This window comes from Grampus griseus, assembly GCF_964374135.1.
Source record: "Grampus griseus genome assembly, chromosome: 4".
Lineage (NCBI taxonomy): Eukaryota > Metazoa > Chordata > Mammalia > Artiodactyla > Delphinidae > Grampus > Grampus griseus.
The window spans coordinates 12337647-12364771 of NC_138997.1; the positions used below are offsets into that span (position 1 = coordinate 12337647).

Below are 27125 nucleotides of genomic sequence, written 5' to 3' on the forward strand. Positions count from 1 at the left end.
AATCTCACATATTTCTAGCCTAAAGAGAAATAACACTTTAACAGTCACTAACACTTTAGTGTGAACTAGCATATCAGATAATCTTGTATCACTTAATCTCCAAGAATGGAAAGTTAAGGTTAGGAGAAGGAGTGAAAGGAGCAAGTAGTCAAAGGAACAAAAACACAACTTGGAATGAGACACCCTGAAAAAGGAGGAAGCATGCATAAAGAAGAGGTGGGGAGGGGATGCGTGGCCAAAACCATACTTACTATGTGTATAATTTTGCCTGGGTCTGTCTCTGCTCTTGTAGAAGGCAATCACCCATCTAATTCTCCCATATTTTGTAGTTGCATGTGGCATATGCTCCTTTTAGAACTTTTATTGCAAGAAAAGTATAGATAACCTTATCTCAGAATCCTATTGGTACCCCCAGAACCTAGCACAGTGCCTGGCTCATATTAGGTGCTCAATAAATATTCGTTAAATGAATAAACCCCAAAGTTCAGTTCATTTACCTATCATGTTTGCTGAACTACTTTTTTTTTTTTTTTTTTTTAACCATGAAGCTAGTACTGATGAGAACCTTATCTTCTTTTTCTTCATCTCCAGGATGACAAGGAAATTGACCTGGAGCACCTCCATAGACGTGTAAATAGCTTGTGCACAGATGACGACAGCCCCCATAAACAGTTTTCCACCTCGTCAATTGACTTGACCCCTCTGGACATTGACACTTTGCCAACACGACAAGCACTGGAGCAAATCAGTGATTTCAGGAACACTCATATTACCACAACAACCTTTATCCCAGAGCAGATCCAGACTCTTAGCCGTACACTGTCAGCTAAAGCTGCCTCTGGTTTCGCTTTTGGCAACGTGCCTGAGCACCGAACTGGCCCTTTTAGGCACAGGGCACCTAATGGGGGCTTTTTCAGGAGTCCTATAAAAACAATGTCATCTATTCCTTATCAACCAACTCCTACCCTGGGGCTCAATCTGGGTAATGATCCAGACCGAGGCACCTCCATATGAGCACCCAACAAAAGCTCTTCACTGTTTCTTTCGTAGGACTCCCTTTGCAAGGAGCGACTGTAATATTGTGGGACTAACATGGATGTAACATTTTTTTTTTTTAATCAGGAGTATTAGTAACAATTCTAGTTCTTTCTCTCTACCTTCTCCCTCCTCTCTCTCTCCTCTGTTTCTTTCTCTCTTTTCTTCCTGGACATTTCTCTCCACTTTTTTCATTACTCAATTGATTCCCCCAGAAGGTAGTATACTAGGATCCTATTAGTCCGCTTTTCATATACTGTACTTCAAGTATAGGAAACGTGCACTGAGTATACTAACAGTATATGCAGGATTAATTTTACATAAAGGCCTCTTCTGTAACATTTCTCTATTTTTAAAAGTATAATTGCAATAACGTCAGTCTTTTTACATTCTCCTGCTGCATCCATACCATGCTCCACTGCTGCTGAGTGTCCTTTAACTGTGGGCCAAAGGCAACCCCTGCAGTGTTTATAGAATAATCTAAAGACCATTCAGGCCACATAATATGAGAATGCAATTTTGTAGGATTACAAACAAGCCATTAATATGCCAGTCAAGACTACAGTTAAAACTACTCTTGCACTGCAACAGTGCATATGACCTTTATGCGATTGTACAGTATGAAAAGTGTTTTCTTATGTACAGTAAACTTTATCATACGGCAGCAGCCTCTACGGTGTTAAATAAACTAGTATCTCATATATACATATATATGCACCTATATAATGTGTATATATATTCAAAGGAGGCCATTGCTATTGCAATTCATTTAATAAAGCTTTAGTTTAAAACACAAGTGTTGTATACAGGAACTATGTATAGTGCAGGGGGTCTTTTCAGTTAGAAAAGGCAGGTTGCTTTAATGTTATTCTGACTCGCACTGTTTGCCAACAGAGAATATTTTATACTTTTGTTATTAAAACATCCGGGGCGACTTAATATTTGTTCCTAGATGTAACTCATTTGAATAGATTTTTGCATTTGTTATTCAGCACTGTATAAAGCTAACCTTGATAATTTTACTTTTAATTAATTATCTAAATGGAAAATGCTATTAGCTGAACCATGTCCACCACAGCACGGGGAGCTCTATACGAGTTTAAACGTAGATCATGGAAGGTTAATAAATTCTCTTCCAAAGCAGTAAGCCAATCAATACAGCTGTAGTTGGGGAGAGATGGGAGCCCTTAAGAAATATTGATGTGGCCTTAATTACTGTCATACATTACCCTAAAGAAGAAAATAGAGCAACCATACTGGGCTCTCAACTTCAGCCCCTTTTTTTATTCAGTTCTATTTGGAGGAGTTATGTGTTTTTTACATTAGTGCCAAGTGTATAGAAGGATAACAACAAAAACAGTGCCTCTTTGTGCACAACCCTTTTTAAGGTAGCCTTCTTACCTGTTGGAAATGTAGAATGAACTTTGTTTGTAATCCTTAAATTAAAATGTGGTAAGTAGGAAGCAAGAACTTATCCTGTGTTTTTACGCAGCCATACACTTATTTTAATCGAATTCTTTCCGTGGCTAGGATTGGTATAGGAATCAACCTATGTGATTTGCTTTAGGAGAAATTAAAAAGTATATTCTTAAGGTATATTATACTTTGATGCTAATTCTGTTCTGGGAAGCATCTTGTCCTGTCACTGTTTTTGTACTAAATCTTCAAATATTGTCTACTGTGTAAGGCAGAAAAATTTCTTATCATGCAAAAACCATTTTGTTTCCAGGGTAACAAGTATCTAAGTGCATGCACAACTTGTTCTCCCTTGTAACATTCATGATCTCATTCACGACTCTGATTTTAAGACAAAAAGTCTTTTCAACAAGCTATATAGGGACATACCAGATGTTGCAGTGATTTTAGCTATCAACAAACTGTTAACCATGTACAATATTTAAAATAGGCCTATTTTGATGTATTGCCTATTATACAAATACACAAACCACTTTTTGGAGGCCTCAGTTACGAGTGGCAGAGCTTTCTGTGTATAATTTGTCTAAATAATTTGTCTAATAAAAATGTTTTCTAAACTTGCTCTCATACCATTGAAGTCTTAACTATACAATTTGAAAATGCTTACTCTCTCACAGATAGAACTGACTTTTTCTAAAAATTTATCTTGAATTAATTAAAGCATAAAACACATTAAGTTTTACTAGCAGAACGACGCCATGATGAGCGGCTCTCTAAAAACAGTAGCAAGTGATGTTCTAAACCGATGAAAGACTGCCTTTCTGCTATTTGAGACAGTTTGAACCAACGATACGTCTGTTTTCCTTTTTTGGGAAAGATTTATCCTGTTTCATGTAAACAATGCAGCCATTATAATAATAGCAGGATGAGCGTTTGTTACATTTTACAAAAAGAAAATTAAGGGTGATTATTAAACTTAGAATTGTGTATTAATAATTGCTTTGCTGTTGGCAAAATATTCATCATGCTGAATCTATTAATTTGGAAATTAACTGACTCCAAGATTATTTCTAATAGAGTGTTATTTTCTGCATTTGAACAATATTTAATTCTTCTAGCATTTAACTCACTCAGTGAATATATATCTGAAAATATATTCAATTTAGATTAAATTTCTGCTTTTCTATAATTCCATTAAAATGATTTTTAAATGTTGGATAGGAGGAAGTGTAGAGATCTAGACTATCATCTCCCTCATTTTACAAATAAGAGAACATCGTAAGATGCTAAGAAGCTGTGACTCACGCAAATGTTTGACAATCTGAGACTTAACACTGAGTCTTTTTTTTTAAAACTCTACCATGCTTCAGTCACATCCACGCAGGTCCTAATGGGTTGTGAATTCACTGCAGAGATGGCTCAAGTACAATGCCTCCACCCACTCCTCTCTCGCCAAGTTTAGGCTGCAAATCTCTAGAACCGTCCTTCCTCATGGGGGACCAGTTAGAGCATCTGATTCAACTGCTCCTTTTACAGATGGGAAAGTGAACACCTCAAGCTACGTCAGGTCACAGCTAGTGGCAGAATTCAGGCCGTCCTGCTTCTGCCTGGCGCTCCTTCCTTTAGCCCATTGTTTGCCCTGGTTCTCACCACTTACACCAGCCTTGCTATTTCAGAACAAGACAAACCCCTTATGTCCACGAACGTTTATTCCAGTCAGAGGTCGAACTTATTCCCCTGGTGAATCGTTAAGAGAACTGGTTTTCACGTTCAGCCACATCAGAACTTATGCACAGCTTTGGTTTCATCATACATTAGAAAACTGTAAGAGCGTCTTTCTTCCTCATACACAGCAAGCTACAGGCAATTTGTTGTTTCCTCAATTATGTTATTTTTCATCTCTCTCAGTTTGGGACTGGTTGTCAACTGAATAAATACTTTAAAAAATAGACTTTGCTGAATGGTACTTTGCTTCATCAATTAGAAAAAAAAAGATGAGACAATCCATTTATCCTACATAATACCTTCTAAGCCACACCACTGGATAACAAATTATAAATATTCTATAATCGGAATTTTGGAATGGTGGAACACATACTGGATTATGGATATAATAAATAAAGCAGCGCTAATAACTTTTGTGCTGGTAAACATAGGTTTTTAACCTTAAATACACATCTCATAATTGATAAAACACAGTGGGCTCACTAGAAATGGGCTTCCTTCTAGAGTGTTTTTATTTCTAAAAACAAATCCTTTATCCAGTCCTTGTGGTCAGATATTAATAAATGGCTAGCCATTATGACATTTTATAAAATCATTTCAACAAAGTTTAGTAAACACCCTCTCACGAGGTAGCATATATGAGCTCCCCTGTGTGGAAATGACTTAACCTGACATTGAAAAATTAGGAGATAAAGCTTTTTAGATTTAATAGATTTAATTCAGTTCTATTAGTGTTTACTGAAAACCTATTATGTAAAGCCACGGTGCTAAGCAGTTACACATCACATAAATGAAGACATACATTTGGGAATGGGTCTGCATGTGTTCTACCACCCAGGCCTTTCCTTGTCCCTCATCAACATGCAGGATACAGAGACCACCTCACAGACTTTCTGAGGTGGCAGAATTAGTCACCCCAAAACAGTACCATCCTCTTTGGGCCTGGGCAATCCAACTGACTGGACCAATCCATCCTGGTAGTTCTCATGAGCTGACTGAGTCTACCTTCCTAGATTCAGATTCCTTCCACAAACAAGACCTGAAAATCTCCCAAAATGCCAGACCATGAGGCCAAAGTTTCAAAAAATGTGAAAAATCACCCTAAGCCACAGGCAAACTGCTACCTAACCCCTTCTCATCCACACCTGCATGCGGCCACATCAGAGTGGCTCCTGCACTCAGGTGTCCACCTCAGAACGATACACAACCATGTTCCCTCATTTTCTATCCCTGCAGGGCTCAGCCGTTGTGATGGTTAGAGCCATAGGGTTTCAGAAAACTTATTTCCAAGGGACCAAACACAGTAAGTCTCATTCAGGCTACTCTTCAACTTTCATAAACTTTTATTTGTATTGCAAATAAGGCTCCTAGTTGCCATTCCTATCGTTTAAGACGGAGGATACAATGTGACCTAGGATCCCCACGAAAGTCAAGTGTTTTACAGGCTGCTCACCATGAGGACAGCTTCCAACCCACACACGCTTTCAGAAGAACAGAAACGACGTGGCTTTGCTGTATTTTATGGCGCTGCATAGAGGCATGGAGCAGCGACCCCACCTCATGATTCAGCCCACCGGGGGGACAGAAACAGACTAAATGAGCTGCCTCTCCTTTTCTCACCTGGCTTTTCCTAATTTCTACTTTTTCAGTAGTGTTCATTTGTTTCCATGTAATATTAGTAACAAGGCAAAAATTGTTCAAATTTGAGAAAATTTTTCCTATCTAGGACCAAGTGTCATCTTTTGACTGATTCTGCCCATTTCTAGAGTTTCTTCTAGTGGAGACGAGAAACTGGCTGTTTCTTCTGCACATGTTACCTACGTTGTGCTATAGACGTAGCAGTCTAGCCTTTGTGAGGGATGAGGGCCTTTTTTCCTTTCGGAGAAACTCTATCCAGTCCAACCTCAGAATTGGCAGCATGTTCCAAGTTTTAAACTATCTGTGATATGATAGAAAATTCACAAACTTTTTAAGACAACATTAAGTTTCCTTAATTAAAAGCTAATTAAGCTTTAATAGCAGCTGCTTTAGAAGGAGAAGCAGATGTCACAAAATCAAAGTACAGTAAAATGTCAGAACCAGAGAATGGGCAGAAAACATTGCTTTCGATAAATATTTTGCCTGCCACAAGATTTGAAATATAAGTAGGAGGCAAACTTTAATTTTTAAAGTTGTTATATTTTATTTTTATATTGGTGCTACTGAAAAATTTTAGGAATCAGCCTATATCTCTGGCTATTTTTAATTTAAAAAAATTAAATATTTGCTTATTCACTGCACAAAAGGTTCATAATGGGGGGGGGCTTTGAGAATTATCCTAATGTGTAATAAAAAAAAAGGTTCAATTTGCAAAAATTTAAGTTATATAAAATGTTTCAGAATCACAGCCTCTTCATGAGGCAAGGGGTACCTATAGCTATTTCATACTAGGTAAATAAGGAGCTGATAGTCGATATTTAATTCCTCTTCAGAATTATATTAAAGTTGATCTTCAAGTTAATGCTAGCCTTCTATTAATATCTGTTTATATAAGTTGGCTATAAAACTTATTTTTAGAAATCAAAGCACTATAAAATTAAGTTGAAAATAAAGGTGTCACATGCCCAGCTGTCTAGTTTGACTTTTCCATTATAAAAATAGTTATTAATACTTAATATGCTCAAATACTTCTATAGGTGATGTTAAAAAACATTTTGAACATTAGTTGTTAGATGAAGTAGAGCTGCGTCATATATCTAATTGACATAATTGACATTAGATATCAAATGCAGAACTTTCATTCACACTTAATGGTTTTTAATGAATATAATACTTCTTTCTAAGTGAACATATTAAGAATAAAAATTAAAAAGAAGCAGTGCAGGGCTTCCCTGGTGGTGCAGTGGTTGAGAGTCTGCCTGCCGAAGCAGGGGATGTAGGTTCGTGCCCTGGCCTGGGAAGATCCCACATGCTGCGGAGCGGCTGGGCCCATGAGCCATGGCCGCTGAGCCTGTGCGTCCGGAGCCCGTGCTCCGCAAGGGGGGAGAGGCCACAACAGTGAGAGGCAAAAAAAAAAAAAAAAGAAGCAGTGCAGCAAGATAGACATGTAACTGGGCCTTCCAGATTCAATTCTGCATAACTAAGCATCTTAAAACTTACTGCTCACTCTGATTTCTCCATGGAAATGTCATGGTAAAAATAATTGCCCATCATCTGAGTAACTCTCACACGTGTAGTCTCCAAAGCTTTTGGTGTGTCCCGTTAACATGGTAAGTCCTATAATACTGCTCAATCACCAGCAAAGAATATATTTTAATTCTTTCCTGTTCATCATCACTAAATGAAGTTTTTAATTCTTACTCCATAATAATGATTTTGTGTCTCTTTTTAAAAAACGAATATTAGTACATAGATATAAACTTTAGTAAGGTTGCGGAGAGAATATTAGGAACAAAACAATCACACAAGATCAATCAGTGCGTTGACTAGCACTACCTGAGCACCTACTATGAGCGAGGCACCTAGGGCAGAGCTTTCCTAAATAGCATGCCAAGGCACACTCCTGGGCCAGCAAGGGTTCCAGGGTGCTGAGTTACTGGTGGCCCCGTCAATCAGGGTGGTGGAGTGGGCCCCTGGGCTGGAGCTCTGCCCATGTTCTTGTCACTTACAGCCGGACTTTGCTAAGACAGCTTCCAAAGCCAGAGAGACAAAATATACACATTTGAAAAGCTGAATAAAGACTCACGGTTTAAGTAACATCAGAAGACAAGAATATGAAATATTATGATACACAGTACATTTAATTGTCAAATGAGTGCTATCGAGAAAATAGTCTATGAGAAGAGAAGAAGAATGAGGCTGCGTGGCTTGACATGGTTTCATGGAATAAGTAGAAATTTAGCCTAATCATAGAGGAAAGGTCAGAAGAATACACAAGGGCCTCCAAGTGGAGGGTACGGTGCAATCAAAGCACAAGAACAGGAGAGAATGTTCAGAGGAGCAGTAGCCCACGATGTCTGGAATGTGGGTTTCATGTCAGGAAGTATCAGGAAGTAAAGCTCGGGTGAGACTGTGGGAAGCCTGTAGGCTGGCCTCAAGAGATTACACTATATCCGGTTCATTCATTCATTCATGTATTCGACATATGTTCGCTGAGGTTCTGCTGCGTGCAAGACACTATTCTAGGTGCTGGGGATACAACAGTAGACAAGACAGAAATCCCTGCCCTCATGGCATTTACAATCAACTGGAGGAGATAGACAATAAGCAGGATAAATAAGTAAAGTACGTCGTCTATTAGATGATAAGTGCTGTAGAGGGAAACAAAGAGGAGGACCAGGAAGGCCAGAGTGAAAGTGGGGCTTTACTATTTGAAATACGGTAGGTAGGGGAGGCCTCACTGGTAAGTTGACATTTGACTGAAGCTTTTTTTGTTTGTTTGCGGTACGCGGGCCTCTCACTGTTGTGGCCTCTCCCGTTGCGGAGCACAGGCTCCGGACGCGCAGGCTCAGCGGCCATGGCTCACGGGCCCAGCCACTCCACGGCACGTGGGATCTTCCTGGACCGGGGCACGAACCCGTGTGCCCTGCATCGGCAGGCGGACTCTCAACCACTGCGCCACCAGGGAAGCCCAGCCCCCATTTTGAGTGTTATGGGAGACTGGCATGTGGTGCCGGTTTCCGGCCACGCCTCCATTGGAATTTCAGCTTCTGAACCGTCAGCTGGTGGTCACAGAGGCTCATGACCTTGGCATGTTGGAGATTTCCATCGTGGGCATTGGGGAGCCACTGAAGATTTTCACTGAAGGAAAAACAGGCTCTTAAAGAGGTGGTTTAAAAAGATTAAGCTGGTAGTAATTCATGGAGTGGAACGGAAAAGAGACCAATTAAAACACGTGTGCAATAGTTCAGGTATGACCTGAACTCTGTGGTAGCCCAAAAAAGGAAGGACGGTGCAGATGGCAGATACATTCTGAAGGAAGAATCAAGAGAATGTAATGATTAACTGAAGACAGACTATAAAAGAGAAAAATCAAATATGACTGATTTTTCAAATTTAGATGCGAGAAAAGTGGAATAAAATCTACCAAAAAGCGCTGAAGTCAGAAGAATATATTTTTTCTTTTGTTAATCTTCATTTTTTCTTAAGCTGGGAGGTTGAAGTAGAAGACATCACAGAATTGAGAACTGTTTGTTCTCCTTCATGTGAAGCTTGAATACTGGGTTCTTAACAGGTGGAGGGCACCTGAGGCATCATGTAGAGTCCATGGCTTTTTACCTGTGCTCCCCAGGTTCCTCAGGGTTTTCCTCAGGATTTCTGGGGATGCGGCCCTCTGGGCTTCAGTCAGAGCGCTCTGCTTTGATCTATTCACATATTCGACTTCCGATGATTATTTCCCTCACCCTCCGAATGACGCATTACTGACAGATGACCAAGACCTCAATTCAGATGTTTTCTGAGGCAACCCACTGAAGCATTCAACAATTTTAACTGCCTAATTGTTAGATTATTCTTCTTACAGTTGATCTCTGGATAGTGTCAAAATTTGCCCCCTATCGGTTCTTTGAAATGCTACAGAACAAGCTTCATCCCTTTTTCTCACATGACATTTATCATGTTGCCCACACAGTGAATACCCAAAATTGACCAAACTATGATACAGTGACAGGGACTCAAATACCATAATGGCGGCTTGACACAGACCCAATATCTCCAAAGTCCTACTAAAGAGAGAAAGACCTGGGGCAAAGTTCCCTTGCATTTTAGGCTGGCTAGAACAACCATGGAGCAGACATACCTGAACAGAAATCCAAACATAATGTTCTAAATACAGGCTTGTCTTATAAAAAGAGCAAACTAAAATTAGCCCAAACATTACAAACACCTGCTCTGTGAAACACCTGCCAGTGTACTCGGCACCGTAAGTCAAATCAAATACTTGTGGAACCAACCATGCTTGGTTCCCATAATTGCTGTGTGCTTTTAGTCCTATTTCAAGAGAGTTCAGAAAGCATCGCTAACACAGTTAAGTGAACTGTAAGAGAATAAAAATTTAGGTGTGAAATACTCATCACCAATCCTATCCTTTTTGGGTGTTTAAAAGAAAAAAAAAAGGCGAGCTTTCAGCAAGCAGGTGCCATCGAAAAGACTAGTTTTGTCCTAGATGTTGTCTGCCAGCTTTAGCTCTCTCTCAACACGTAGGTTACGATAATGCTTCCCCTTTAAGAGGTCAAAGGTGATTTCCCAAGTCTAAGGAAAAAAATGCCTTTTATCAAATACAAAACCAGAAATCGGTAGTATGTGCCTTTACAACTTTAGAATAACTCTGGTAAAACCTGTTGTTCAAATTGTTTGAGAATATAATTCTTTGCAATTTACTCTTGCTCCAGTCTCACTTTTAAAGCCATAAATCACACAGTCACACATGTATACAATAATCTTTCTTTCCTCGAAAAGGAAATCGTACACATATGGCGTACACAGGTTATATTAAACATCTACACAGTGTAAGGATTTCAAGGTAGTTTTGCAGAGGCACATTTTCTGAATCACACTAAATAAAATCCATGGCATATATCTTCAGCTAGAATTATTTCAAATGCGGGGAAATTTAATCAATGCTCATCTCAAAATTAAGTTGCCAATTTCTGCCACAATTCCTATCCTTTGCGGGCCAATATTTATGTTCTCCTAAGCATAGCACCCATGCGGAGGGAGGGCATGCCGACCACGTGGAGGCACAGGGCTGGGCTCCATACACGTGTTTCACTCGGTTCTCATAATAACTCTGCAAATTTGCTCTTGCAGATGCTAATTGAACAGTTTAAAAACAAAACGAACGGAACAAAATCTATGACTCTGGAAAGTTAAGTAATTTGGCCAAGAACATACAATTAGTAAGTGACCCAATCAGAATTCAAACCTACATCTCTCGGACTCGGAAACTCATGCCCTTCCACCACAACGGACTGCTCCTGGGATCAAAGAGAGATGGGAGGGAGGGGGCCATTTTCTGGTCCCTCAGGGCTGCAAGAGGCTTTGTACCCTACGGGGCTCCATAAAAATCAACTGGTCCTCACTAGCTGATACACTTTGGATACAGAAATTTCAAGCAGTAAAGAAAATATTCATAAAAGATGAATATAAATAATGCATGCAGCATAGTTGCCTAGAAAACGTAAACAGATTCCAAGAAAAACCCTGCAAAATTAGCATCTCCACCAGAGTCTGCGCAAAAACCAGCAAACCCGCCCAACCTTCTGCTTACCCTCTTTATCTCTGCTAATGGTGTCAGCGAACTTTCCGGTCTCCTTCCCTTCTTTGTTAGAATTCCTGGGCTTCCCTGGTGGCGCAGTGGTTGAGTCCTTCTGCCAACGCAGGGGACACCGGTTCCTGCCCCGGGCCGGGAAGATCCCACACGCCGCGGAGCGGCTGGGCCCGTGAGCCATGGCCGCGGGGCCTGCGCGTCCGGGGCCTGCGCGTCCGGGGCCTGCGCGTCCGGGGCCTGCGCGTCCGGGGCCTGCGCGTCCGGGGCCTGCGCGTCCGGGGCCTGCGCGTCCGGGGCCTGCGCGTCCGGGGCCTGCGCCCGTGAGCCATGGCTGCTGAGCCTGCGCGTCCGGAGCCTGCGCGTCCGGAGCCTGCGCGTCCGGAGGCTGGGCCCGTGAGCCACGGCCGCTCAGCCTGCGCGTCCGGAAGCTGGGCCCGTGAGCCATGGCCGCTGAGCCTGCGCGTCCGGAGCCTGTGCGTCTGGAGTCTGGGCCCGTGAGCCATGGCCGCTGGGCCTGCGCGTCCGGAGCCTGCGCGTCCAGAGGCTGGGCCTGTGAGCCATGGCCGCTGAGCCTGCGCGTCCGGACCCTGTGCTCCGCAACGGGAGAGGCCACAAGAGTGAGAGGCCCACGTACCGCAAAAAAAAAAAAAAAAAAAAAAAAAAAAAGAATTCCTTAAGTGGAAACATTAGAAAAACAAACCCGTATGGAGTCACCTTATATAATGCTCCACTACCTGACCCCCTTTTTTGCAGCCCTACAGCTACTGGACAAGTTTAAGTACATGTTAGCCTCTGTCTGGAAACACTACACTAGGTCTCCCAAGTGTTGCTCTTTTCCAGCTCACCTCCCTCCTACCCACCTTACTAGGTAATCTTACTAAGTGATTTTTCAAGTCAGGCAGCTCCATGATTTAATTTTTTCATGGTATTTCTATGGCCCACAAACCCAAGGCCAAGCACCTTAGCCAAGAATCTCTTCAAGCAGGAAGCATTAAGGCAGCCTTCACAAAGAAGCAATATTTGAGCCAAAGAGGTAGGATTTTGACAATTAGAGATATGAATGTAGGCTGTAAAAGCAATGTGCAAAGATGAAATGGGAAAATACACTTGACAAGTATTGGACCGGGAATAAGGCTATTTGGCTTGAAAGAGGGGGTTTATGGAGACAAACAGAAGATAAGGTAGTTGGTTGATACATTCAACAATTATATTCTGAGAGTTCATTATATACACGACAAGATGCTATGTACCGCAGTACGTATAAACATGCAAGACTCCCAAAGCTATTATGAAGAGATGTCATGTGTATGCGTAACTGCCACATAAGGCAGCGTATAATGTGTTCCATCACAATGATACAACTTATTATAGGAATTCAGAGAAGGGAGAGAAGGTTCTCCCCTAGAAAGCTTTTTATTGAAATACAGTGATTTTAAATTATATACTATAAGTACTTAAAAATAGTCCAGAATGTTTTGTGAATTCAGAAAAAGGCAAGATCTTTTCTCAACAGGGTGATAAAATGTCTTGGTGGAGAAGACATTTTTCGAACTGGGCTTCAAAAAGAGTATAATTTCTACAAAGTAGAGAAAGACATTCTTAGGTAAAGGGAAAGATATAATCCAGCTCACAGAGGAGGAAAGCACAAGATGCATCTGAGAAGGATCCAACACATGGCCCATGAAGAGCAGTAAGGACTTAAGGCCACAGAGCTACAGACATCAAACCCAACTTCCGACCTAATGTTTGAGTCTCATCCCGTTCACAATCTATTCCATTTTTGAACATCTGGGAACATTAGAAATATGACGGTGTTTACAGTCTACTGGGGAAAACAGGCAGGGACAAAAAACTGCAGTAAGTGCTGTCATAATGGAAATGCAGGGTGATTTGCAAACCCCGAGCTGGGATGGGAAAGCTCCCCTGTTGGGATTCCGAGCTAGACCTACTGAAACTGAAACTGAGAGTCAACCAGGCAGAGGAGACCAGGGTCGTTTACACCAGGTGACCAGCATAGACGCAGACCTGAAGCCAGAGGGCAAGATTAGTTCCAGGGACTGAAAGAAGTAGCCTGAGCTGGAACTTAGAGGGAAAGGAGAATATCAAGAGAATAAAATGAAGAGGTAGGGAGCGGGCCTTGAAATGCTTCATAAGCCACCTTAAAGAATTTGTATTTTTAAGGAATAAAATTCTGGGCAACACGAGGGAGTCATTAAAGTGTTTAGAGTGGAGAAGTGACCTGATCATATTCTTATTTTAAAAACCACTTGAGCTGCCCTAGGAGAAAGTTTTGGAGTAGGAAAAGATCTGAGAAAGGTGGACCAGTTAGGAATCTCAAGGGGCAATCAAGGTAGAGTCCTAGTGTCTGGTAGTAGCAGCAGGGAAAGATGGAGGTGGAAAGATCCCAGAGAGAGTTGTGGCAGAAATGGGCCTGGGTGTGGGCTTCAGGTTTTTTTTTAAGTATTTAGTATAAGTGAAATCGTGAGACGTAACAAAATCATCCAAGGAGTAAGAGGGTCTAGTTAGCAGAAGATAAGATCTGGGCATAGAACCCTGAGGAGGATGAACATTTGATCAAAAGACGGAAGAGTGTACTAGCTAAACGATCAAGGAAAACACTGTAAGAGTGAGTAGCCGGGCTTCCCTGGTGGCGCAGTGGTTGAGAGTCCACCTGCCGATGCAGGGGACACGGGTTCGTGCCCCGGTCCGGGAAGATCCCACATGCCGCGGAGCGGCTGGGCCCGTGAGCCATGGCCGCTGAGCCTGCGCGTCCGGAGCCTGTGCTCCGCAACGGGAGAGGCCACAACAGTGAGAGGCCCGCGTACAGCAAAAACAAAAACAAAAACAAACAAACAAAAAAAGGCAAAAAGGAATGAGATCCAGGACATGATTAGTTTTCAATAGGAGAAGGGATACATATTTTACTGTAACTGCATGACAGGGTGAAAGGATGAGTGTGAATGCAAGTAAATGTCTATGTTCGATTGCAGGATGAGAACCCTGTTGGGAGTCTAGTTTTCATAAGATAGAGAAGGCAAATCATTGTGAGGGTCATGTGTCAGAGATTTTAGAAGAATAAGGAATGGAGAGCTCGCTAGAGCAACACAGTTGGACGGGTGTACAGCTTTGAGGGCTCAGCTGAGGTTGGGGGCCACGATAAGTCCTGTTCAGTTGTAAGGGGTTTTCTTGGATCATCCTCAGCAGCTTCTGTTTAGCCATAGGAAGACAGAGTTGGATTTAACCACAGCTGCAGATTTCACCTAATTATGAATAAACAGCAGAGCAATGACTCAATGTTACTAAAAAAAAGTTCATCTTAATGGGGTGTCGCAGTGGTCTAAGAAGTATAGAAGGAGGCCATATTAATGAGGGTAAATAATGCTACTTGCTACAAAAAATACCTCCCCCCAATCTCAGTGGCTTAATGTAATAGATTATTCTTTCACTCATATAAAGACCAGGAGAGGGTGGTCTTCCATCTGGCACTTTAGGGCCGGGTTTGCGTCTATCCAGTGGCTCTCATGCCCCAGGACTTTGGAGCCTCCTATGGACCTTCTGCCTCCAGCTTGCAGAACAAGTAGGGAGAGAACACGGAGGATTGTGGGAGTTTTAATGCACCGGCTCTAGAAGTAGCACTCGTCACATCCACTCACAACCCACTGGCTTATCACAGGGCCACATGGAAACAGTTTTGCTAAGCTTCTGCCCTCACTGCCACAGAGGCACAGAGTCAGGTTAGGAAGCTTTGTAGTCCTGAGGCTAAACAAGACAAAAAGTAGTCCAAGTGAAAATGAAAGCACATTGATTTTTCTGAGAAAATCAATAGAATTTGGTGATGACTTAGATCAAGGATGATAAACAAGGTTCTGTCTAAAGCACAACATTAAAAAGAATTATGAGGTTAAAATCTAGGGTCAGTGAGACCTCCCCAAACCATCCTACTGAAAGTTATGACCCCTTCTTCCAACACTTCCCATCTCCTCTTACATGGCTCAGTTCATTTGCGTAGCACGTATGGTTTACTATGTGCCGTGTACTAACACAGTAAGTAATTTACTGACCTGGTATTGTCTTTCTCCTTCTGCTTGAATGTAAGCAAATTGAGGGCAGGCTCTTTCCTCGGTGCCTGAAACAGTGCCGGTGCCTGAAACAGGAGATATTTGGTTTTAAAAATATCATATTTGAAATGAAGGTAAAATATCCAGGTGGATATATTCAGCAAAACACTGAAAATGTAGAACCTGGGTTTAGCCAAAACATTCAGAATTGAAGTCTCCGGATATAAAGATACGAGCCTCAGGATAAGAAGATGGAAAGTCATTCAATGGGCAATGAAATTTTTGTGTAGCCAAATTATATGATCTAAGGGACATTTGAGGATAATTAATCTAGTGGCTTCCTGTTGGATAGAGTAACAATACCGCAACTTAATTCTGTCGAAAAAAAATTATGCCCAAAAGGAAAATCTTTAGTGCATTACTTAAATCAGTATCAGTGTGCTAATATAAGGTGTACCATACACACAAAAGAAATCCAAAACCTGTTTTCTCACAGTTCTGCTGAAAGACAATCAGCATCTCCGCCCTCTTGTGGTGGTTCTGGAGAGACACAGGCTGAGCCTTCAAGGTGCCCTGAATTGAACTGTTCCTTGACCACACAGTGGAAGAACAAATCGTCTTTGTATTATTCTGTATCTGTGTCCTTGGCAAACAGAGAAATCACCTTTTCTCCCTTCACAATCTTTCTCCTCCTCCTATCCGTCCTACCTCCCAAGTAATAGCTAAAACACATGGATAATAATAATACTGGGCAAAAATCTGAGTCAACAAAGTGCAAATGCTGGATGACTTAAAATGTCTATAATTCAAATTTTCAGTAAATAACCATTACATGATTTTTAATTGCTAGTCTAAATGTTTGTTTTTGAATTTCATCTAAATTAGCTATTATGAAACTTAATAGGAAATTAGTAAAAATAGTAACGCCATATTTACATGTAAAAATACTTAGAAATACTGAAGACAATATCCAAGCTCCACACCAACTAACGATTAGGCGCTTTTAATAAAGAAATTGCTAAAGGTTCCAGTGATTGCTTCACTTCATAAAATTGTTAGGCTGATGTTGAGCTAATGCTTCCTCCTATCTCATATACCAAAAGGGAACCTACCCAGTGACCCCAACATGATCGTGGTAAAAATCTATTCTCCAATCCACATACAGGACAAAAAAGTACATTCTTATGATATTTTTGATGTCACATTTTCCCAATTTTCTTCATAAAACATTGAGTGGAATTACAGTAAAACATTCTGTATAGCCCCATATTTTTCTATCCCCATTAGAATAATATGGGACATACTGTACTATATTTTTTAAAAATTCAAATAAGACCAGTTTAAGAGCAGTTTTGGAGGGTAATTGTTATATAAAACTTAAATATGCACAGACTTTCCAAAATTGGTAAAATATGAGAATCTGAACCTCTAGAGAATTTTAGAAAATTCCAAACATTTTAACAAATATTAAAAAACTGAACAGTTTCCTTATAAATAATCAAAATATAAACAGCGATTTCCCTTGATTACTTTTTAGAATACACTACAATAAAATGAGCATGGATAATTCAGTATAAGTATCTAAAGTGACTATTTAGAATCTAAGAAAATTAGGTAAAATAAAAACAGTCTTCAGTTTACAAAATGTTCATTTTCTGAAGTTCATTTACAAGTCACTTATTTTGAACACATGGTATATGATTCCATGGGGGAAAAAAGATATACATAATTGTTGTTTTTTAGGTTAGCCTTCAAAAAACGTTGTTTAACCTTTAACATTATTGAAATATTTTTAATAAAATGTTTTAAAGGCATTACTTGTACATTAAATAGGTTCTTGTGCAAAGAGAAAATACAATAATACAAAAGAGTATAAAATTTTAAATATTTTGAGAATACTGGTACCCTGAGAAAATAGGTTAGTGGCATCATCAAAGACATTGAGTCTAAAGGCTAGGGTTCAAATCCATCATTTGTCAGCTGTGTTACCCAAGGCAAGTTACTCAGTGCCTCTGTGTTTCATTTTTTCATCTATAAAATGAAGATAGTAATAGGACATTCTTCATAGTATCCTGAAAGAACTTAATGTCTGATATTAAATGGAAAGCACTTGAAACCCTTTCCTCATTCACAGTAGGCTCAAAATAGTCTTACAATGTTATTATTCTGTACATATTTCTGTTTAATATAATAATATCTTTTAATTAATAAAAGCACCTGCTAATAGAGTGAAAAATATGGTGAAAGCTAAGACAATTCTTAGCTAAGACAATCTTTCAAAACAACTCTATGGAAGTCAAGAGATGTCAAAATGAAAATACATACACCACTCTGCTGCTTAGAAATTGTGTCCAATGTTGTGAAACTGCAACAGAAAGTTTAAAAAATGCATATATTTCTTAAAACAGTCAAATTTTAGAAGTAAAAATTTTATTCCAAAGAAAGCAAGCTTTTAAATATGCATTAAATTATCTCACCATGCCTTCAAGGTCAAATTGTCCTTCTGATTATATATTAAAATGTGTTTTATCTTAAACGTCTCAGAGCTTTAAGAGCTCAAAGAAGTTTCAGCAACATTATAAAAAAACATATCCAAAGACAAGTTGAAAATGAGGGAGGTAAGCCTGTTAGTTTGGTAAGCTCTACCAAACTAACATTGAATTACAGGCTTTTAATGCTTTTAAAAAAAGGGGGCGGGGTCTTTCTATTTTCTGTCAATAAAGGAAAAGAAAGACTGCTAACATTAGGGAGATTTTCATTTTTTATGGGTTGAGCCATTAAAAATATGTTCATTCTTCAAATTAAAATAGAAACATAAAAAGAGATGGAGGCAGTTTCTGACACCACAGACCTTTGATGTTAGCTGAAGTAGTGACAAATGCAGGGCTACACTGAGACAGAGTCTTCTTTTTCTTTCTCCAGTCGCTCTTTAGGGAAGAGAAAACACTAACTTGCGCTCCTCTCTCATGTTGTGACTCCCTGCTGTCTTCTACAAGGCCAGATGGTGGCGCTGTGGCACCATTTGTCGAGATTTTAACATTGACTCGTTCTTCCATAAGTAACAGCGTTTTGGGAAAAGACTCAAGCCCTCTTTTGAAAAAGAAATTATTTTAAACGTACTTTATTCTTCTCTTTAGCGGTAGGTAAGCCCGACATTTAAGTCCTTTGGTTATTTTATTTTTTACTCTCTTTACAAGGATGTTTCTAAAACGTATAAATATAGTGACTTAGAGTGTACTTCCTAAAAAATTGACTAGGTGGTCATAGGGTATGTCGTTTTTCTCTTAGTGCATGAAAATAAAGATAGAAAGAAACGAGTATATTTTGTCCACATTATTTTCAGATACCAATAATTTGGTACAACACCTCCTAACCCCAATCTACTGCCCAAATCGTCAGAAAAAGAAAGACTTTTCTCTTAAAAAATAAAAATTAAAAAGTATTTTAAAAAAATAAACAATTTTAATTCAATCCTCTTTCTAAACTCTCAGCGCTTGGTGGGAATGTTTGTTCCTCCTGACAGTGATGTTATGTGATGCACACATCCCCGCCTCTAAGTGCCCTGAACAGCTGACCTTGCTGATCTCATTCTTCTCGGAAGTCTAGGTTTCATCTAACTTACATCCCAAAGTTGAACAGTGAAAACTAAGTTGGTTGATGCAGGATTGTGAACTGGGCTGTTTTCTTCCCCATTTACGCTACTGTCCACATGCTTCTCCTTTTACCTTTGGCCTGCCCGGGACAAAAATCATGCTGGGCAACCCTACACTACTCCTTTCACCCCACCTCTGATGCCGAATGAAGTGCTGAATAAACAGCAGAAATCAATGCAACTCTTGGTACCAGGTCCAAGCAGACATATTGCAGGTGAAAACTGAAGCCCTAGAAGGAAAACACATTAGAAAAAGGCAATATGCAATTTTAGAGTCTATACAACAAGGCCGTCTGTGACCCATGTTATCTTGGTGAATGAGCGAGGGGAGGGAAGGTTTCACGAGAGCCCCCTATGAGTGCCCAGCTGGACGGGCCACCCTCCATCCACTACCACATCTACTGCTCCAGGGAGGCATTTCAAAGCACTGGGCTTCGGGTTTCACAGATTTTCCCACCTCTTCTAGATAAACTGTGAAGCAAGCTATATGTAATTTAGCTATAGTCTTCTACAACTACTGTTTTAACCTATTTTTTCCTATGGAAATTATATTATTTTCCAAATAAAACCTTATGCTGATTCCCACTATGCCAAACAAAATCAAAGCAGTATTTTCAACATATTTTGTACCTTAAAATTTATGAAATTTACTTATTAAAAGGCAATAAATGAGGAAAATGGTTGACTGTTCTAGACCAAAGTCTAAACATTCAACTTATTTTGGTGTTTTGATGGATCCACAAACAATAGTATAAGAAAGTGTCTACACCATAAAATTTGAGGGAAGCCATTTCTAACCTGCTTTGACAAAACCCTATTTCCCTATGAGACAAAAAAAAAAAAATTACAGTTGGAGTAATTGTATTCTAATAATAAAAATAAAGACATTCATCTATAACACACTTTAAAAGCCACTGTTCTAGAACAATGCCCTGACTTTTTTTTTTTTTTTTTGCCTTAATTCCATTTTGTTAGGCAATTTCCGATTTCTCCTGTGTTCGGAGTTGGTCATAAATGAGAGAGAATATTTTCCAACTTTGCTCTACGGGAGTTTCAACCACTACTGATGGTTGTCTATAATTTAACATGCCTTTTGAATTTCCATTATCTTAGTTCTAATTGTCTTATGAAATTGTAATACTGAGATGCACTTTAAAAAAATGATTTGAGAGACCATCTTTCCAAATTCCACAATGCTACTGAGTACTTTTGTGAACAGGACACATAATTCAAAAAGAATTTTCTGGTGAACAATGAGGTGGGGCTAAGCCTCAAAGCTTCAGGAGCTCCAAGGATGCAGGAAAAAGGAAAGGAAATATGATGAACGCTAAGTCCCCTCAGCATGCTTTCCTCACCCAGTTTTCTCATCTTGGCACTCTCCTCCAGAGCCTCCAAAATCAAAAGGGGAAAAGTGAGGTGAGAAGAGGGGAAATGCCAACGATCCTGCCTTTTGTTAGGGACCAGTTCTGGTTTCTCATCCTACACTAATGTGGAATTCTTTTAAAAGATAGAGGCTTTCTGATTTTTCCCATCTGCAGAAAAATAAATAATAATATGATTTACCTGGTTGCAGATTTTCTTTAGGGAGGCTGTGAAGAAGATGACAGAATACAATTTGTTTCCCTCATAAATGCTTCTCCAAACTATACAATCAAACAAGCAGAAATTCTATCAGGTTGTCCCTAACCCCGAGCATAAACGATAGGTTCCTTTTTACATGGCAGTGATAACGTCTGCAGAGTTTTATTTCCAAGGAGACAGGGCAGGATTTGCTGCTATGCAGACTGAATAATGTTGGAAGCCAACATCATGTCACATTTTGTGTGCACTTTCCAAAGATTAATCCAAGCGTTACAAATGGGACACAGACCGCCATTGTCCCAGGGACACTTTAATAACCCACACCTACAATATTCAACCTGTTGTTTGCATAGGGACAACTTTGGGACACAGAAACCCACCAGACTGACTTGAGGGAAGGATTCCTGGAGAGGCAGAGGCCCCGGCGCCACAGCACCTCCACATTTCATCCTTCGTGGCAAATGAGTCTGTTTGGAGTTTCTTTATGCTTGAGGATGGGGGTCACGCAGCTCGCTTTCTCCAAAGCACCTCAACAAGCATGCCTTAAATCTGCTGCCTGCTAACTCTGTTTCTTCCTCGCGTTGTACTTTCGGCAGGCTTTGCCAACTTGCGGATAATTTTTGATTTGTTTTGCATCATGCAGCTCAAATTAAGTAACATGGCACATGCCCTCAGGATTTAAATTGTGCCTGGCCGGTTTCTGCTTTTATTTTTTTTCTCCCCATTCCCCTCCTTTCCTTACAATTCCTGGCATTTGTTGTTCTCCGAGGATATTCTTTGAGAATGGAAGACTCGGGAGAAAGCCTCAGTAGGAAAAGAGTGTGAAAGGTGGATGAGAATTACTCATGATTTCCACATTCCCCGATTCATCATCTTTAAGTACTCCCATAAAATACTTCATTACTGTTAGAATCTTATTTACTTTAGAAGAAAATTCTAATGACTCAGTAGATCAGAATTCATAACTAAGCTCTACATTGAGTTTAAAACAGCAGTAACGTATTTTTCACATAAGGTGGTTTTGGTACAGAGAGAAATAGTTGAGATTATGAGCAGAATCACAAATAGTTATGATACCTTTAATCCCTAGACATTTTGAACAGTATCAAGAAAATAATTTTTTTCTTTTCATAACACATTAGTATCTTAGTATATGGTAGCATGTCTGTAACAGAGGAAAAAGTTCAAAACCAAGAGGAATTTTTTAAGAAAAATGCCTTAGGGAAACCATATTAAGGCTAAAAGATTTACAGCAGCATCATGAAGATTCTGTGCATGTAGGATACATATAGTACTTATCAAAAGGAAACTATATGCAGTTAACTTAATTTCCACTTTAATAACAGGCTTCCATTATGTGAAAAATGACAAGAGAGGGAAGAGAGAAACTGAAAGCTAGCTGTACGCATTTTGCTCAAGGATTTGCTCCTGCAATTTAAACTTGGTCCTTGTTTAAATAAGTATCAATACGTCTGTAATAATATACCATTCCAAATTTACCTGTAGTGCTTGATGTAATTTTTTTAATTAAGAGTACTGTATTTCTTTAGTATAATATTTTTATTTTATTATCTTTCTTGTAACCAGGTGGTAAGTATAGGCTTCTTCTCCACCTCTGTAAATATTATTAACCTTGAGATATGACAATAATATGATCTACATAGGAAAGCGTGTATGATGCCATCGGTTGAGAGCCTTAAAAGCAAATATATTAATAGCAAGAGTTCGTGTGAAAACCCTGTGTCGACTGTTTCGCTTTTATAAGCTTAGTTTGAGGCGATAACGATACTCGCTGGCGGGGAAAGCGTCGTAGGAGCGTGTTCGGGTTTGTTCCGCGTCTCCCAAGGCTGCAGTAGAGCTGCTGACTAAGCTGCACTCCTTTTGGGAGTCAGGGTTTCTCTCCCAAGTTCACTTGTTGGAAGAACTCAGTTCCTTGCAGCTGTGGGACTGAGGCTCCTGTTTTCTTGCTACCACAGCTCCTTTGCACTTGGCCATTCCCACAGGGCCTCTCGGGCTTCAAGTCCCTCTGACTTCTGAAGGGGCCCAGTCCCTTGTACGGGCTCAGCTGGCTAGGTCAGGCCTAACCAGGTCATCTGACTTCTGAATGGCTCTAAGTTAACTGACTAGCAATCACAGCAGAGATAGTCCATCATAGTCAAAGGTCCTGCCTACACTCAAAGGGAGAGGATTACACAGAACTCACACCCCAGCATGTGGGAATTTTGAGGGCCATCTTAGAATTCTGCCTGCCACGCAGCTAATTCAGATAGCAAAAGTGTTGTGAAGGACATAAAGTAAAGCGTAGAGAAGGGAGGAACCCATTTAGATAGAGTGGTCAGAAAAGGCCTCCCTGGGGCAGTAATATTTGATCTGAGACTTGTAGGACACCGAGTGAACTTTCATGGGAATGCATTTCAAAAGGGTATTGTGTTGCTATTCAAATTCAATGAATGGTTATTACATCGTTATAATTCCACTTATATGTCGAAGTACATACTAATTTTTTGGAGATTTTTGTAACAAAGAAATTCCCACTCCTAATGCATAGTTTTAAATAAAACTTAATTTTTCTAGGAGCATTAATGTAGTTCCTGCAGGACAGAGAACCTGTGATATAGTTGAGCTATGAGCTGCCCCTCCTAGAAGCCCTGCAGAGAAATGTCTCAACAGCTATTCGTGGGGAGATGCCACGGGGATTTGCCCTTGGAAAGATGCAAAGAAATCCCCCTACAAACTAACAATTATAATTTACCATGGTGGTCATATGTCAAAACCACTTATGCACGATTTCAAAAAGCATTGTGGTAGGATATGTTTGAAATATGAATTTACGTTCTACTTTCTGCAGTTTTCCCTTCTTCCCAACTCCAAGCTCAAAACCAGGCCCTTCGTATTTCTTTTCAAAGTGGAAAGCAGGTGCTTTTTCTGCCTTTGGTACAAACTTAGGGTTATCAGAAAGATAATGTTAGGAGATCTGGAGAGACAGAGATGCCAGGGAGTTAGTCTGAAATAAGAAGGAAAGGGGACAAAATTTTCCCCAGAAAACAACAAAAAAGGGGAGAATGGGATGGACTGGGGAGAGAGAGACGTCAGTGAAAGAGGCTCTGTGAGGAGGTTCTGCAGTGCGGGACCCCAGTCTTGCCAAATAATCCTGCTTCTAAGGCAAGAACAGAAACAGCAAAGCCTCTGGACATCACAAGGCCCCTGACCTCAGCCTGGGATGTGGGCATCTTGTTAGAAAACCAGTGTGGACCCAGGACTAGTGACTGTGCCTACGGACTCAGGACCATGGTGCAAACTCAGCTGGAAGGCAGGTGGAGGAGAGCCTCAGTAATGACTGATTGGACTCCCTGGGTCAAGTTTAAATCACGCGTGAGTCTGTAGACCATGCGTTGTGCACAGGACACTGAGTACTTGCTTAGGCATCGGGTGCACAGGAAACCACCAGCAAATTCTGTCTTCAGTAAGCCACGTTCAAGAAGCAAAATTGCTCTTACATACGTTACTGACAACGTAGAATAAGTTTCGTTAGTTTAAATGGTTTGAAGCATTTCTGTACCTTAGAGATTTCAGTCCCTTAGAGATTTCAGTCTTCCTCTACCTTCTCAAATGCCACCTCCTGTGCTCTGAATGGATCGTGGTGTAGGAAGAAGACAGCTGGACCCATTAGCCGGAGTCCTGGGTTTATTCCTGCGGCAATCATTTATTCAGCGCTCTTTATTATCCAAGCATCCTGGGCTTCCAAAGATTAATAACACCAGCTCCTGCCTTTTATCTGAGAGTGGAGAAAAGTGAGAGAGACAGAGAAAAACAGGTTATGGGCAGTATGCACAGTGGTTACTCACCAAGGCTCAGAAATCAGAAAATAGGAGTTCAAATAGCTCTTCCACTGCTTAGCTGCCGGATCTTGGGCAAACCATTTGATGATCCTTAAACTCAGTTATCTCACCTACTAAATCGTTTCTACAATCAATGGAATCTACTAAGATTCCTGTCTCATGGTGGTGTTGTAGCTACGAGATGGCGTTTATGAAAGTTTATTATTCTAAATGAGTCATTGCAGTGCAATGTCTTAAATGCTATGGTATTGTGTTTATGTGACTCTATACGGATTCCTTCCGTCAACACATCTTCATTGAGCACCTACTATGGTGCTAGATCTGAGTGATAAAAGTCATGTAAACTCCCCAAGACTGCCACCTTGTAAACTGAGAGGTTTGGAATAGATGATCCCTAAAGTCCCTAAAAAACTGGTCATGAACAAGGGGAAACTGAAGAAAACATCAGCCCATTGTTCTTTTGTATAATTTTTTAGCCCATTGTTCTTTTAGAAAAATATTTAGATTACATCCACATAGACATATTGGGGGGATGGGGAAGACATAGAAACAAAAGAGCAGAAAACCTTCAATTGAGCCAAATAACTATTTTTAAAATAAATAAATTTTTTGGAAGCCACCCAATAACTAAAATTTTCAAAAATGGAATCATTTCACAATTCTAGTAGTAAAATAGAGATTATACAGTTATCTGGTAAATTTAATCAATAAAAGTAACCAATCAGTATGATTTGGATAGGTGTGACGTCTCCAGCATATCCTTTAACTCTTTATGTAATTAAAAGTTTAATTTAAAGCTGATTCACTTTGTTATAAAGCAGAAACTAAAACACCATTGTAAAGCAATTATACTCCAATAAAGATGTTAAAATTTTTTTTGATTACATTATAGCTTAAAAAAATAAAACAAAATAAAATCTGATTGAATTCAGTCAACTAATTTTCTTTTTTTTTTTTTTTGTGATACACGGGCCTCTCACTGTTGTGACCTCTCCCGTTGCAGAGCACAGGCTCCGGACGCACAGGCTCAGCGGCCATGGCTCACAGGCCCAGCCGCGCCACGACATGTGGGATCTTCCCGGACCGGGGCACGAACCCGTGTCCCGTGCATCAGCAGGCGGACTCTCAACCACTGCGCCACCAGGGAAATCCCTGGTCAACTAATTTCTAATCAGTTTTTATGTTTTGCTTTTGTTTAAAAAGAAAAATATTTGGAAAATTCATAGGTGTATGTTTTCCCAAGTGGTTTCTATAAACATGGCTGGAAAAATTTTCAGTGAGACACTAAGGAAAACTTACTTTAGGCATCAGTCAAATAAATGGAAACATTGCTAAGTCTAGAACTCGTCAGTCCATCTGAAAAGGCTAAATTTCTCTTAAATTTTGCATATTTTTAAAAATAAAAGCACTTGATTTCCCGGTTTGGGGTTAATATAAAGGATACACGTTAGTCAGATACCTGGCACGCCAGACTTCAATGCCATATTAGAGGTCAAAGATAGCACCTCTGAAGAAAAGAAGGAGAGGCAGAAAACAACTGTAACTATGGCAAAACAAGATTTCTAGCACCATTAAAATATATGATGTGACAATCGGTGTGATGTGTCACAGCAGTGATCCTGTGTCAACAGGGAAGCACTGTGTGTTGCTCCTTCAAAACCTGTGGCTTTCTCTGACCTTTATAAACAGGTTGAGGACTTCATATGCCCCTTTGCATGCAGCCACTGCCATAAAGCTGGAAAGTGTTGCAATGTCCAATCTGTGTATCTTATCAAATTTAGGATCAGGGCTTCCCTGGTGGCACAGTGGTTGAGAGTCTGCCTGCCGATGCAGAGGACACGGGTTCATGTCCCGGTCCGGGAAGATCCCACATGCCGTGGAGCGGCTGAGCCCGTGAGCCATGGCCACTGAGCCTGCGCGTCCGGAGCCTGTGCTCTGCAACGGGAGAGGCCACAACAGTGAGAGGCCCGTGTACTGCAAAAAAAAAAATTTAGGATCAAATAATTTGGAAGCATCCAGTTTCTAGAAATGCTATGTAACATTAAGGAAAGAAGCAGGATTAGTATATGCTGCATCAGAAAGATAAAAATCCTTATTTTGTACTCTTCTATGTGTATTTGTAGTGTATTAAAGATTTGGTTTTGGTTTAAATAAAAGTCCCGTTAAACTTTCCTGGTAGCATTTAAATGAGTATCGTGAATCCCCAGTCTTTCCCATTGTCAAAAATTTTTTTCTTCCGTTATTCATAGATATTTGTACAAATATTCATAAGTAGTAACCCGGATACATGTGGAAAAAATTCAAGAGACATTGTAGTTATAAAAGTTATTTTATAACATTACCAATTTGTTAAAATTGTCGGCCCATATTATTGTTAAAAATTTGTATTTTACTAATATTTGAATAACTGAATCATTTTAGAAATCATTTTCTCTCTTTCTTTTAAGCTGTGGATATAGAGACCAAAGTTAAAAGAAATTGTGGCAATTAGCTGGTTGATTTTTCTAAGCATTAAGTATGTTGGAAAATGCTGGATGAATTCAGTGATATCACTATTTTCCCAGGAGTCAATG

The 27125-nt window shown here is 40.1% G+C and overlaps 1 protein-coding gene across 3 annotated transcripts in view; it reads left to right on the forward strand.

The window, feature by feature from the left end:
* The window catches only part of GRID2 (glutamate ionotropic receptor delta type subunit 2), a gene marked incomplete at both ends in the record, with an annotated part of 1377541 nt that overhangs the window by 1344488 nt on the left and 5928 nt on the right, over nt 1-27125 (forward strand). For 2 of the 3 annotated variants that reach the window (XM_082652913.1, XM_082652915.1), the window contains one exon: nt 592-1014. The exons of the other annotated variant lie outside the window; for it this stretch is intronic. In XM_082652913.1, coding sequence (XP_082509039.1) covers nt 592-1014 — 423 coding nt within the window. Of the gene's footprint in view, nt 1-591; nt 1015-27125 lie in introns of those variants that run through there. 3 annotated transcript variants of the gene reach the window in all.